The sequence below is a fragment of the Vicia villosa genome, linkage group LG1, assembly GCF_029867415.1.
Source record: "Vicia villosa cultivar HV-30 ecotype Madison, WI linkage group LG1, Vvil1.0, whole genome shotgun sequence".
Lineage (NCBI taxonomy): Eukaryota > Viridiplantae > Streptophyta > Magnoliopsida > Fabales > Fabaceae > Vicia > Vicia villosa.
The window spans coordinates 101,303,884-101,319,649 of NC_081180.1; the positions used below are offsets into that span (position 1 = coordinate 101,303,884).

The 15,766-nt window shown below is 31.3% G+C and overlaps 1 protein-coding gene across 1 annotated transcript; it reads left to right on the plus strand.

Annotated features, from left to right (window-relative positions):
• The first annotated feature begins 11,514 nt into the window (after positions 1–11,514).
• LOC131650335 (zinc finger protein ZAT9-like) lies at positions 11,515–12,342 on the plus strand. Its single transcript, XM_058920050.1, has one exon. It carries the CDS (start codon positions 11,515–11,517, stop codon positions 12,340–12,342), a length of 828 nt encoding a protein of 275 aa, XP_058776033.1.
• The last annotated feature ends 3,424 nt before the right edge of the window (positions 12,343–15,766 follow it).

Genomic DNA, 15,766 nt, shown 5'->3' on the forward strand with positions numbered 1-15,766 from the left:
GTCAGCAGATGCTATAACATCTGTCTTGATATTGTGTGCTGTTAAGACATCTATTGTAAGGGCCAAAATTTCAAGAAGATTGTAAGAGAGGTCTTGGTGGGAGGCTTTCGCAAATATCTAACATAGTGACAAATCTTTCAAGGTGTGAATGGACTAGATGTACCCTTAAGTTGTAAAGGGGAACTAAGATAACTCTCTTATGTCTTTTACTTTCTTGTACTTTATTTTTTTCTTCACTTTTAGTTCTAAGTTCATCATCATAGTTTAAAAAAAAAATAAAAAGAAAAGAACATATGCAAAATAATAAGAAAAATTCATAAAACCTAATTCACTCCCACTTAGCTTGCACTTTGTAGTTACAATTTGGATCAGAGCAGGTTAATGTAACTTGCTTCTCGATCCAGGAATATATTGTAACACCCTCTAAACTCCACGACAAAAATATTGCATAATCAGAGTAATTTGGCATGCATATCAAAATAGAGCGTCACATGTATTGAAAAACTTAAACAAAATAAACACAAAAGCATTTGGTCATGTTCATAACACGCATTTAAATTCATGTTCCATATGCACATTACAGCGAAATAATTAATCTTTTCAAAACGATACCAATATTAAAGTATCATAATATAAAGTCATGCATAAAAGCATAGGCAACAAAAGCTTGGTACAATACAATTGAGTCATACTTCTTTCATAAAAAATTAAATAAATGTTCTCATGAGCACACATTGTTTGTGAAATAAGAAGACATAAATAAATTCTTATATTTAACCTTTATGTTGATGATCTAATCTGCACTTGAAATGATTAAAGAATATTTGAGACATTCAAGAGCTCAATGCAAAAAAAGATTTGTCATGATTTTGTGGTGTCGTTTTCTTTTACCTCCCCGTTTCACTTGGGAGGACGGCACGCTAAACCCTTCACGCGAAATTTGGAAGGAGAATGCGCCCGTGGTGGGATGAATTTTATTTCAGTTCTTCCTACGATATCACACGAACTTTCTTATTTGTCCTACGAGTAGGAAAGGGGAAAAAAGATCTCAACTAAACCCTAGGAGTTTGCTAAGTGTGGGGATTTCACCTAGACTAGAAATTCTGGAGTCCGGGGGGTCGGTTATACATAGGGAAGTGTTTAAACACCCTACATATCTGTAGTACTCTACAGGAACCTTCTCTGTGTCATTGTGATTGTGTTTGCTGCTAATGATTGGGAAAGTTTCTCCTTTGTGTTAGGAGAAGGAATTGAATTGATTTGAAAAGACAGACAGACAGACAGACTGACTATTTTTGGTATTTTATTAGCTCGCTGAGATTCCTTGTGAACCTCATGCCTACATATCTCTAGTGGAAGTCAGAGCTTAATGTAGTTCGGGGAACTAACTAGGGAAATTAATTGTTTTTTTTTGTGCCTTGCTTGAAGCTCAAGGTTGAAGCTTGGAATTAAATCTCTGTTTACGGTAAAGAGACATGGAATCATCTTTACAGAGAAGTATTTGTACTATTCTACCACAAACATTTTGAAAGAGTGACAGAATAACTGGATTCATTTCATTCAAGAGGGGGACCTTACTTGTGTGTGCAAGTATGCCAGTCAGATGCCTCTTAAATGAAAAAAAGATGCTCGTCCAAATTAGGGAAAGTGTACAAGTCTGGGGATGTGCCAGAGCATGTCTTTCAGAGTCCTAAATGGGAGACTTTGAATGAAATTGAAATTGAAATTGAAATGTTTGTTTGTTTGAATGTGGTAGAGTAGTAAAAATATCTCTCTATAGAGATAAGCTATGTCTATCTACTGTATAAAAGATTTGAATTTAGCTGGCTTGTATGAGGCCCAAGCTTGAGGCTTTTTGATTGATTTATTAATATATTGACTCTGGGAGATGACTCCACTGGGGATTAATTACAGGGTATTTTTGTGTTCTGTACAAAGCCCAGAATTGAGGCTGACTCTACTTAGGGAGACTCTATTTATGTGCCTTGTACAAAGCCCAAGGTTGTGGCTAACTGTTGAGGATAACTGAATGAATGACTCTATTTTATGTGCCTTGTACAAAGCCCAAGGTTGTGGCTGACTCTAGCTAGGGAAAACATTATTTTCTGCCTTGTACAAAGCCCAAGGTTGTGGCAGACTCTTAAATAAAATGAGTATGGATGATTCTATGGGGAAAAGATCCTAGGTGTTAGAAATCTTTGACACATGAAAGTATGGTTTATCTGCCTTGTACAAAGCCCAAGGTTGTGGCTACTGAATGATGAAGAACTCACTGGGGAGACTCTATTATCTGCCTTGTACAATGCCCAAGGTTGAGGCTGACTCTTGACAGGGGAGTTTTATTGTTTGGGTGCCTTGTATGAAGCCCAAGGTTGAGGCTAACTGTTTTTGTTGGTTTTGACTCTACTGAGGAGGTTTTATCTATTAAAAGACTGTTTTTCTTTGGAAGCTAACCCTTTCCAGGGATTTTGACTCAGCTGGTGAATTTGTCTGTTAAAAGACTGACTTTATCATGTTTTTGGAGGCTGACCCTTTCCAGGGGTTTTGACTCTTTTGGGGAAATTATCTCCTAAGAGAAATGAATCTTTATTTTTTTGACATTTTAATAATTGACTTTGGAGGCTAACCCTTTCCAGGGATTTTATTGAAATGAAGGAATGTGTGGAAGCTAACCCTTTCCAGGGATTTTATTGAAATGATGGATTGATTTTAAATTGACTTTGGAGGCTAACCCTTTCCAGGGGTTTATATTAAAAATGAAAGAATGTGTGGAAGCTAACCCTTTCCAGGGATTTTATGATTGAAAAATGGATGGCAGAAAGATTATCTAATGGAGACTTCTTGTTTAAAGCCCAAGATGAAGGCTGACACATGCTGAGGATGATCAAACATGGATCCTAGACTCTGCTAAGGAAGATTGATGAAGATAAGGGTGACAGAGACTGTCCATGTCTCTCATTCCAAAAGGTGTACTCAATGCAAAATTGAGACAAACTTAGCTTGTTTAAAGTCTGGTTTAAATTGGAAGAAACTCACCAGGGTAGGCTAAAAGGTGGTTAAAGACCTGTTCCTATGTTTATAAGAAACCTGATGGGTCCTTGTATACAAGCTCAAGAGGAAGCTGGAAATGCTTTTAAGAAGCCTGTGGGTCCTTGTACAAAGCCCAAGAGGAGGCTAATCGAGGGTCCTTGTTATAGCACAAGAGAAAGCTATGTAGTTTTGAACTTATTTTGGCTCTAAGCAAATGGGTAAGAGGTTTCACCGGGAATAATTCCTCTTTGGGTGGATGTGTCCTATTATTTGGATTCTAAGGTTTTTACCAAGATGTTTCACCGGGAATAATTCATCTTGGGGGTTTGAACTACAGATCTCTAATTAGGAAAGAGCCTTCACCGGGAAGACATTCTCAATCCTAGGCCATATTCCTATAATATATATAGTTTAACTGTCCTAAGGTTTATACTCAAACGTAGTTCTAAACTAATATATATATGCACAGTTTATATTTGACAGTAATTTAAATAAAGACTGTAAATTGAAAGCTTGTAAAGCCTAACCTGGATGGAGTGGAGGCCATTGAAGAAGTATGTACAGAGCCTCAACAGTAATTTTTGTTGTTTTGTTGATGACAGTTGAATATATGATAAACAGTTAATGGTTTTTGAAAACAGAAGAAGTGAAGATGGACAAAGGTCACATAGGTATCTGAAGAGTTTCACCGGGAATAATGCCCTTCAAATACCAGAAGAATGTTTTGAAAACAGAAAGAAGATTTTGAAAATACAGTTTTGAAAACAAGCTAAGAAGAGAAGGTTTTTGGGACTTACACTCTATTAGAGGCCCAGTACTTTACAGTACTGGTGTAAAAGCAATTTGAAAATGATTTGGAATGATACAAGGTTTTGTTGTTTGAAAACCTTAATCGTCCGTTTAATTAGAGATTGAAAACAGTTTTGAATATTGACAAAAGTCAACTTAATCAAAGTAAAAATAAAGATTTTTACTTAATTAAGACCTAAACAATTAGGGTTTTATCATAAACTTTATTTACAAAATGATTAGGTTAAAACAAAGTGAATATATGTATTTAAAGTATTTAAGAAAACACTTAAAACATACTATTTTAAACCTAATAAAAAATATATGAAATAAATAATATTTTTATGATTTTTTTATTATTCACAAAATAGGTATATTAAATGATAAGTGTGTGAAAAATGAAGTGAAAATAAATTAATTTGATAGGTTAAATAAATATATGAAGTTTGTGAGAAAATGAAAGAAATTGTGTGTTAAAAAAATAGTTTTGGCCCTTGGAGGGTTTGAACCCACGCCCTCTAGGTCACACACTCAAAACAAACACCACTGAGCCAACGCGCGTGTGGTGATAGTAACTTGCATTCATTTGGTTATGTTTCAAAACAACTAGTAAATCATTGAAAGATAAAAGAATCAAAAAGTCTGGGGCGAGGGGGATTCGAACCCCAGACTTGAGGCATGATGAGACTAAGGGCGTATGGGAGGCCACTAGGGCAAGTTTGTTCAGTCGTTTAGAGAACGCATACCATTCAAAATAAAATAAACTTTGGCCCCAGATTCAAATTTTGCGCGCCATGGCCATAGTCATCTTCTTCCTCGAGCTCAAAGATTTTCAAAATCCTAACTCTCTGGTTTCTCAACTAAATGACATGATGTAAACATCAATCTTGTTCTAAATTTCCTCACGAATCCAGATATGTAACTAACATTTATTTATATGAACTATAGCTACCTAATTTCTCAGAAAACTCTAAGAACATATAAACCCTAAATTTGAAATTAAATGACAAACAAGATGAATAAATGCAAGATGATAGAGGGTTTTCAATCCTCTGATGATGCTAAACAAGATAGAATCGAGCTTTAACTCAGTGAGTGCTTAAATTAAAGAGGTGAAGTTCAGAAACTTACCTCTGAAAATGCAGGTCGTGAGGATGATTGAGAGCACCTGGGTTTGAATGAATGATCTCAATAGCTTCCTTGAGACTCAATGATGCTAACTGAATGCTTATTGGAGCTTGAATCCTCCTGAATTGCTCTATGGACCTCCCTCGATTTCAGCTTCAAGTGAACATGGAGGTTGTTGAATTTGGAGTTACAGATGAGCTGCAGCCATCTGGTTAGCTTCACTATGACCTGAGGAGTGTGCCTGGATGATTGGCTTGACTTGAAACCTCCTGAATCAGTCTATGGACCTCCAACTGCAAATGCTCCAAAGTGAGAGCAACAATGGTGTTCCTCTACTTACAGAAGTGATCCAGGTGCTTGGATCACCTCAAATGACCTCCCTTGAGATGTTAGAATGCTCACTTTCCAAAGATAAGCTCTGGTTTGAAGAAATCGATTCTTCTTGCCAAAGAACTTTGAAAAACAATGAACATGAGAAGAGAAAGAGAAAGCAAGGAATATGGTTGCTTTGGTGTGTTTTTTGAATGAGAATGAGGCCTCTATTTATAGGCAAATGTCTCAGTACTGATTGGGAGAGTGAGCTTGCTTAGTGAAGCAAGTTTGGTTTCTTAGCCATGAAGAAATTTCAAAGAATATCCAAGTGTGATCATTGCATTTTCGAGCCACCTCCCCTATCCATTGATTCTATCTGATCTTAGGGGACAATTCAGATGCAAAGTGAGCTCTAATTGGTTGGTAAGAAGATTCCTTGGGTGATTCATCAATTTGCCATAAATTCTCAAAAGTAATCATTACATAATCACATGTTCTTGTTTTAGGAATCTTATTCAATTATCATGGCATGGTGAAAATGAATGCATGGTATTGTTTCAGACATGTTATGGGTCGTGTAGCATCCATTAGTGAAGCAAAAATGCACAAAATTGCAAAGTTCCAATTTGCTCATGACCTATAATTTTACTTCATGAGGCCAACTTTGGACAAGCATAACTCTTAGCTCAAATTGAATTTGGAGAAGGTTGAACACAATTTGGAAAGCCCTAAACATCTACTTTAAATCATTAGTTTATGTCTTCTTCAGAATCATTTGGGAAATTTGTGAAAAATGAGCCCAAAGTTGGATGAAAACTAGGTTAAAACACTTAGAAAATTTTCTAAGTGTTTATGACCTAAAACTTCAAAATCTCCAAAACCCTTAAATGGTTGATCTTTTGAAAAAAGTTCCTTTGTAAGATGTTGTTTTATTTTGCAAGATCTACAACTTTCATGTTGGAAGTTTTTTGAGTTGTGTAGGTGAAATTTTGAGTTCTCACCATGCCCTCAAAAACCCTAATTCCCGACTTTTTGCTCCTTGATGAATTTCTTTGGTCAAATGACTTTGACATCCATATATTGATGATATTGATCTTTGAAAGTCATTTTTTGACCAAAAACCTTAAAAGTCAATGATGATCCCACACAGTTGACTTTTCCTGACAAAGTGAATTTTTTGGGCTTTTGTGAAGAAACAAGATCTTCTCCTCAAATGAATGATGTAAATGGATTATATTGAGGTAGTAGAGATTCTTGAATCATGTATTGAGTTTTGGATCCATGCCCTGATTAAAAGTCAACCATCCTGGTGAATTAGGTCAAAAACCCTAATTGTCGACCATATGAAAATAATGACTGTAGACTTTGAATTGGGGTGTAATGTCCAGTGGATCTTGTCATATGAGTTATTTGTAGATGATTGATGTCTTTGAATGATCCCCTGGGGCTTTTTAGGGTTTCCCAAAGGTGATCCCTGATTTTAGTCCTTGATAGGCTCCAAACCCTAGTCTGTTGATCTGAGTAATCCTGTATTTAGATAACTGGGTGTCTTAATCAATCACAGGTGTAATAATGAGGATTTTGAGTCTTATGCTTGTATTAGAGACTAATCCTTCTATTGATTGATCCTTTGCCTGAATTTTCTTGTCTTTGAACACCCTCGATTGAATGCCAGACTGTCCTAGGTACTTACTTTGACTTGATGAAAATCCTGAAGATATGTCATCTCAGGGGGGTCAAAAATTAGGGTATGACAAATTTATTTAGGCAATATGAGGTACTTTCTTGGATTAGAAGCCATACAACTTAACTATGGGATATTCATGATTTAGCAAAAATATTATATGGAAATTTTGTTAGTATCAACATGGACTAATGTAACATAGTTTGTCGTCCCATAGCTCATAAAAGTAAACTAATTAGAGATGAAAGAGATATAGTTATTGATTCAACAAAGCATAAGAAAATGATGGGATTTTATTACGCTTAATCTTACCTTATAAGTTTGTCTAATTATAAGATACATGGAACCATTAATTGAGATTCACATGGCTATAGTAAAAAGGAACACATAAGTAAATCAGAGGGACAATGGGCTTTGGCATATTATACAAAAGGAACACATAAGAAAATCCGCAAGCATTGTCAAATTCATGCTATGAAAGAGATATTGATGATAGGAAGAACACCTCTTATTTTGTGTTCATGTTTAGATTAAAATTTGTATCCCGATCATCTAAAAAGCATGTTATATCCACTCTTTACACCATAAAAGTTGAATATGTTACAATTACTTCATGTGCTTACCATGACATTTGGCTTAGACAAATTCTTGACCAACATGGTCTAGAAGTTAAATACATTATAAATAAAGTCATATTAATATTAATAATCACGATAAAATGATATTATCAAGTATTTTTGCTAGAAGAGTTATTGTAACGCGATACAAGTTGCAAAATTTTTAGTATATGTTATAAATTTGGTTGAGAAACAAAGAGCGGAACAACATGATTATAAAATTATTAATACATTCATTATTGGTTTGTAGAATGGTACAATGACAAATAATGATTATATTTAATATCATCATATTGGAGTGATATGACATATTCGTTACTATTATTAATGATAGTTTAAATTTCATGTTGTTCACAACAAGGATACTAATGATAAAGAGAAAACAACGTCAATTAAGTATTTAGACAATCATTCTATTAAAAATAAATTTTTTTTATTGAGGTGAAAGTCTATCACATAGTAGAGCGCTCGCTTCGCATGCGAGAGGCACGTGGTTCTATTCTCTGCACCTCCAATTAATTCTTATAAGAGTTTTAATTTTATTATATTTTAATACTTCTAATTGATATTTAGTTTGATTTTAACCAAAGTCTAAGTTGAAATGTCAAAATAGTCATTAGTGTAGTTTTAATTAATAATGAAATTTTATTTTTCAAATTTTAAAATGTTTAATTTTTTAATATAGTAAATATTATTTATTAAATTTAACAAATGACAATAATAATTGCCATGTGATGTCTTAATTTTGTTTATAAAATACAATACATATTTTAAATTTAAAATAAAATATCTATCATAACTTTTTGAAAATAATATATTCTCTTTGTCAAAATTTACTTAGTCTTTATTGGAAAGGTTCATTGAATATATCAAGTTGATAAACTAATATGTCATATATATATATATATATATATATATATATATATATATATATATATATATATATATATATATATATATATATATATATATATATATATATATATATATGTGTGTTTTTTTATCAAATTACTTAATGTTATAACAAATATTACAAATAAGAAATATTATAATGTAAAAGTACAATCTTTGGTTAAATATATATTTATATTTTATAAAAAAAGTATTTTTGCCTACTTAGTTGATATATACTATGTATATCCAATTTTAAAGGAATTTCCCAAAAATTCAAAAATAGCTTAATTACAAAAATATATAAAGTAAAACTCATTGATTAAATTTTAATTAATTTTTTTAGTAAATTATAATATATAAAGAAAGTTTACAAATAATTATCTTTATATAAAAATATAATCTTTTTTCAAAAATGTATTTTATTATATATTTAATTATATATATATATATATATTTATTCTACATAAATATTAGAAATATTTTAGTATATATTTAATTATATATATATATATATATATATTTTTATTCTACATAAATATTAGAAATATTTTATTATAAACGCATTATTTTAAGTCATATATAAATAAATTTTAAAAATAATTAATATTTATTATTATTATTATTATTATTATTATTATTATTATTATTATTATTATTATTATTATTATTATTATTATTATTATAGGAATACATACTTTTGTCAAATATATAAGCAAAATTATCATTTATTATTAATATTTATCATCTTATAAAAATAATTTATTTTATTAGCAAATTTATAAATAAAAAACACTAGTTAATAAAAAAAATTATTTAATAAAAATACTATCTATAGTCAAATATCTATTTATATATTTTTTAAAAGTTTTCTTTACCTTAATCAGTTGATATATACTATATTTATTCATCCAAGAATGTATATACAATTTTTATGGACTTTTCTTTGAAAATACAAAGTTTAATAGCTATTAAAATATATAAAGAAAAATTGAATAATTGGAATTTTTATAAACATTTTAATAAATTTTAATATATAAATATAATAAATAATTATATTATAAAAATAATAACTTTTATCAAATAGGTAGTATTTTTCTTTATAGAAAACATATATGATATTCTACATAAATATTAGAAATAACAAATTTATCATTTATATAAAAATTGTGTATGGGTGATATAAAGAAAGATTAAAGTGCAAACAAGTCATTCGAATAAAATCCACCAACGAATTTTTAAAGTCTTGTATTGTGATACAAACGAGGGCACATGGTAATTCAAATTAGGTGTGCAAAGAGTTAAAAAATAATATAAAAACCTATTTTTGATGCAATATAAGTTTCAAAGTAACATCCAAAATCATTTTCAAATACTTTGCAATTGAGACATAATTGGGGACACAAGTTACAACATACACTATGTCTAAATCTATATTATTAACACTCTGTTTAAACAGTAAAACTTTTTATTCTATATAATTACAACCTCGACTATAATATTGGATTCAAGTGTGAATTGTTAAGTTCCACACGACCTATGAAAAGATAGAATGTTTGATTTATAAAATATGTGATCTATAAATCTAATGTCTTCAAATTTTGGATGAAGATATGACGTCCCTTCCGAATGATTCTAAACCCTATTATAGGATGTGAGAATTCACACTTGTGAACAATAATTTCGCTTTTAGGAATGAGTGATAAGTCTCATTATTTATAAAAGATATGATCCATATACCTAAAGTCATAAACAATTTATCTTTAATTAAATTTTATTAAACACTTGAGGTCAATCATTAAATTTATTAAAGTCAAATTTGAATACATATTATCAAAATATTCAATAATTTAAAAAAGAGGACTATAGTCATATTATAATTGTATTAATATTAAAGACTTAATGCAATATTTTTAGCAACAGTTTGATCATCAACAATCATTTCGAAAGGATTACTTGGTTCTTGAAGATAATTTCTTTTGTCAACCATCATATAGATTAGTAGTATCCATTGTTAACTTAGATAATAGAACTTGTTTCATTGACACACATTTATTGCTCTAAACTTTATATTTTCACCGAAAAATCAATGAACATCATCATCATCATCATCATTGTCATCTCTCTGTTACCTTTATCCTTCTCCAGATACTCTACACACTGATCAATAACTTCTCTCAATTTGTCGAGTTCAAATCAATTTCATTGAACGACCTATCATCCATGATTAAAATTTGAATTTTACATCAATTTTTAAATGGTACAATGTTAGAAGAAATGTAAATTATAATATCTTAGAACCAATTTAGAAGCAAAGTGTTATTTTGAGGATCAATTTGACTAACGTTCCAGTTTTCTCTTAAAGTAGAGTATTTTATTTTTCACCTCACATTATGTATGTAGTTGTAGATTACTTAAACTTATCACAACCTTGAACCTTCTACCCCTAAGCTACTATGTATTAAGTATGCATGGTATTTGGGTAGGGATGTAGTGGGCTTTATTTTTATTTTTTAAGTATTACAATCAAACATAATCTCGTGATCAAATCATCCACTTCACAATAAACATGAGTTGAGTCAATATGAAGGAGATAATCTAAAATATATGGTGATAATAAAAAATATTTTACAATGTAATAATATTAAACTTTTACATTATCACTTGATATATCTATTATAAACTAAAATTTAATATACAATTAATAAAAAATAATAATAACTAAAACATAAATTATTTTGATTATTTCAAGTTAAAAACTACATGAATATTTTTTTTCATATAACTATCGTCAATTGGTAAATTTTAAATTATTTTATAGTGAAGGAAATATTCAAATGCTAAAGTAATAATATGATACCATTTTTTATTTTTTGTGCAACTTTATTTTTTTCCCTAATTGTTAGGAAGGTACATTGTTTAGTCTAAGGGCCTACATCCAACCGCACTGATAAGCTAGATGCATAGAATTAATTTGTTCTATTTAAAGGTCCAAACTCTTATGAGGACTTCTCAAAATAAAGAGGAAGCAAAGGGATAAGGAGTGTATAATTTTCTCCAACTATGGAGAATAATGGTCGAGTATGCACCATTTGTAATAGGTTCTTTTCTAATGGGAAGGCTTTGGGAGGCCACATAAAATCCCACTATTCCAAATTACCAATCCCTCCAAAACCTCCATTAAGTAGGCAAGTACCTGAATATTCAGTAGAGTCAACCCAACCTCCAAATCACTTTATCACCACATCTTCCTTATCAACTACAAATACAAGAAATAACTCCATACACAATCTTAGATCTTTGAAAAGAAACTGCTATTATAACCTAGAAAACTTTGGTAGGAAAATTGTGTTCGAGTTTTATCCAAAAAAACCAACTGGAAAAAGATCGAAACGCAGTCGTAGACAATTCAATGTGATTGAAGAAAAAGAAAAGAATACCCAAATTAGCGTGGCTGGAGAAAAAGAAGAGAATGCACAATTTAATGTCGCTGAAGAAAATGAAGAGAGCATACAATTTCAATTAGTGTATGATGATCATGATATGGAAGCTGCTAAAACACTGGTTATTATTTCTGCGAAAGAATGGCAACATATCGAGGAGAAATACTATCAAAAGAAGGCAAAAGTTTGTGAAAGTGATCCCGTTGGATTTAAGTGTGATATTTGTCATGAAGTGTTTCAATCTCATCAAGATTTTGTTGGACATGATAAAATGCATAAGGAAAGTAATAATCTATATGAAGAAGTCAGCGTAAGTGGAAACGAAGATGATATTGTATATGCAGAAGTGCATAAGTGTATGTATTGCTTCGAAATCTTTGAATGTGATGAATTACTTGAGAAACACAGGAAGGTACACTTATTTTATTCTTCTTATTCTAAGCCATAGAAACATGGTTTTAAATTGCGGTCGTGGTCGTTGGTTTAGGTTTTAATGTCATTGCATTTTCTTTGTTTGAATAATATTAAACCTTTGGGTTTATTTTATTTTGATTATTATGTAAAAGTCTTGCTGGTAATTTTTACCTATTTTCTCTGTTACTTATTGTTTTTGCCTACAATAAATTTCTATTGAAATGGACATCTCTATTTTAGATCTTAATTTTCTGCAATAAAAATTATCACGTAGTTACAAGCAGTAATCAATCTTTTTCATTGATTTGATATCAAATGGTACAAATTACACTCTCATTAATTAAATGTTAAATAGCCTCGATTATTAACCAAAGATCAAACGAGCGAAAACTATAACTTTTTGACGTTGTTACAATAGACAAAATAAATTCCTCAATTCCTAAAAAATTGTTATTATTATTATTATATACAATGAATTAAATTTAATGATTAGTAAATTAGTGTCGCGATGTAAAAAATATTCGAGCATAACGAGCGCTCGAAATACAACAGAGTCGCCACTGGAGTTTATTTATTCTAAAAGAAAAGGAAAAATATCGATAAAACCCTTAAAAGAATGACAATATGTTAGAGGCAACCAAGTTATGGTCCGGGGTCGGTTATGCGAGGAGGAAGGTATTAGCACCCATCACATATGTTGTACTCAACGAGAAGCAATTAGTTAGTATTGCAAAAGATGTTAGCGTACACTTCTTGTAGCTTATTCTAATTATTGCGAGTTATTTACAAAAGGAAACTCAAGACTACATAGTTCCGGTAGAAAAATACATATATGTTGATTGATTTTAATTGTAAAAAATGAGTTTAGTCGCACTTGGGTAGCAAAAAGACTCGATGGTTGAAAAAGGCTCGCGCTTGGGCAAAGAAAGACTTGTTGATAAAAAAATCGCGCTTGGGCGATAAATGAATTTGATTTGTCGAGATTGATTTTAAGTGGATGACGAGTATTTGAATAACAAGCTAAGTACGGCTAGCATTCAAAATACACGAGAAAAAGACAGGATAAATACGTCCAAACCAATCCTTTTTCATCCAAATTGATTATGAAATTTGTGAGACGAATTAAGTCAAAAATATTTAATGGAAGACAAGCATTTGAACAATTAACTAAGTATGAGTAGCATCCAAAATACTCAGGGAAAAGAGAGGATAAATCCATCCAAACCATTCCTTTTTCATCTAATAAAGACCAAACTAAATTCGATTAGTTAACATGTTTTGAACGGAAAACAAGTATTTTAATGGGAAGCTAGGTATGACTATCATTGAACACTCGGGAAACAGAGAGGATAAATATGTTCAAACCATTCATTTTTCAACCGGTTTTTATTATGAAAATATTTTGAAATATTTTCATTGAGTTTGAAAAATGACTTGATGTTGATCAAGCGTTTTGTTCGCATTTGTTTTGAAAATTTGATTGTTAAACGATCTTATTTTGATGATGAAAATGGTTTTGAAGTTTGATGAAGGTTAATTAAATATTTTTTATTTATTTTTGGAATGATTTGAGGTTGATTAAAAATTTTTGATTATTGATCTTAATGTGGAAGATAAGCTTGACGACAATGTAAAAGTATCGAAAAGTAACGCAATGCACAAAATGAATTAACGTGAAAGCATGAATATGTAGGAGAGTTAATGCACAATGAACATGCATTCATCGCAATCGAATCGAAAAGCAAACAATACATAACATGCATATGTTGAGTTGGCATAATATGATGACACTAATTGAGTTCACGTAACACGAGGAGTTAACACGCAAACTCACTTAACGCGCAAATTGAGTTAATGTGACGCAAAGATGCGAATTGAGTTCACGTAACGCGAAGAGTTAATGTGCGGGAACTATAACGCAGGGACACGAATCATAATGCAAATTCATGAATTATAACACAAAGTCACAGATTATAACGCAAAGTCACTGATTGTAACGCAAGGAATAATATAACTCAACAAAAATAAAGTAAACAAAATGAGAGTTAACGTGTCACAACAAATCGTGCGAGACGTCTTGTAGGTAGTGAAAAATCAGCATATGGAGTTTTGATGACAAAAATGCGTATTGATAGTTTGCTGCAAACACTAAATAGATCATCTTAGAAAGACTCAAGACCAAAGTAATTTTACAATCAGACAATATTTAGCAAAAGCCTTGAAGCTTCCCTGATGCAAAGTGTGAAAGCTCTCCGAGTCATGTCTGTCAGTCATGTTTGAGTGAACTGAGTATTGTAAAGATAAATGTGGTAGCTTAAGAGTACTAAGGAAACTCACACACAAACACACACACACACACGCACTAAAAAACCTTTTCTATCAAAAGAAAATGTTTCTAAAATATCCCAATTATGAGATTGGGGTGCTTAATAGCCATATTTATGACTATGCTCCCCTATTGGTTAAGCTGCAGGGCATTCAAGTAATGAGGAAAATAGTTTCTCAACCTAGATTTAGGTTTTTAAACAATATGGTGGAACAAGCAGATTATGCAAAGGTGATACAAAATAGCGGGAATAAAGTGGTACATGGTACTCCTACGTATAGGTTGTGGAGAAAATTGGAGAGCCTTCAACAACACCTTAGATCTTTAAATATAAGGGTTACTAACGAGGTTAAAAAGGTCCAAGAATATAGGAATTAACTTGATCAAGCTCAGGAGAAGCTTAGCAGGAACTTGTTTAATACTGAGTTGATGCAAGAAGTGGAGAGGATAACGGGTAAATTTATACAGGCTACTGAAGAAGAGGAAAAACTTCTCAGACAAAGATCTAAAGTTGATTAGATAAAGCTGGGTGATGCTAACAATGAATTTTTCCATGTGATTGTTAGAGGAAAAAACAAGATGAATGGCATACATAGGCTTATTGATAATAATGGTAAAAGTATTACGAATCTTAAGCACTTGGAACAGGAAGTGCTGAAGTTTTATAAAGGCTTAATTGGTACTGCTACTCCTCATTTGAGACATGTTGATATAGAGGTGTTGAGAAAAGGAAAGCATATCAAAGAGAGTATTAAACATGACTTGATCAGGACCATAACTGAGAAAGAAGTGAGGGAGGCTATTAACAGCATTGGTGACAACAAGGGTTCAGGCCTTGATGGTTATAATACAAAGTTTTTCAAAAGTGCTTGGAATATCATCAAAGGAGATCTTATGGAAGCCCTTCAAGATTTCTTTGTTAGAAACCAAATGTTTGCTGCTATAGAATATGCTCTTGTAACTCTTATTCCAAAAACATCTGATGCCAAGAGTATAAAGGAGCTTTGGCCTATAGCCTGTTGTATTATGGTCTACAAGATTATTTCAAATACTTTGGCCAAAAGGCTTAGTAAAGTCATTAATGAAGTTGTTGAAAGTAGCCAATATGCTTTCCTCCCAAGAAGAGTTATCC

What these genes read in the sequence shown, in the direction of transcription:
- LOC131650335 (XM_058920050.1), top strand. Translation starts at nt 11,515, where the DNA reads ATGGAGAATAATGGTCGAGTATGCACCATTTGTAATAGGTTCTTTTCT.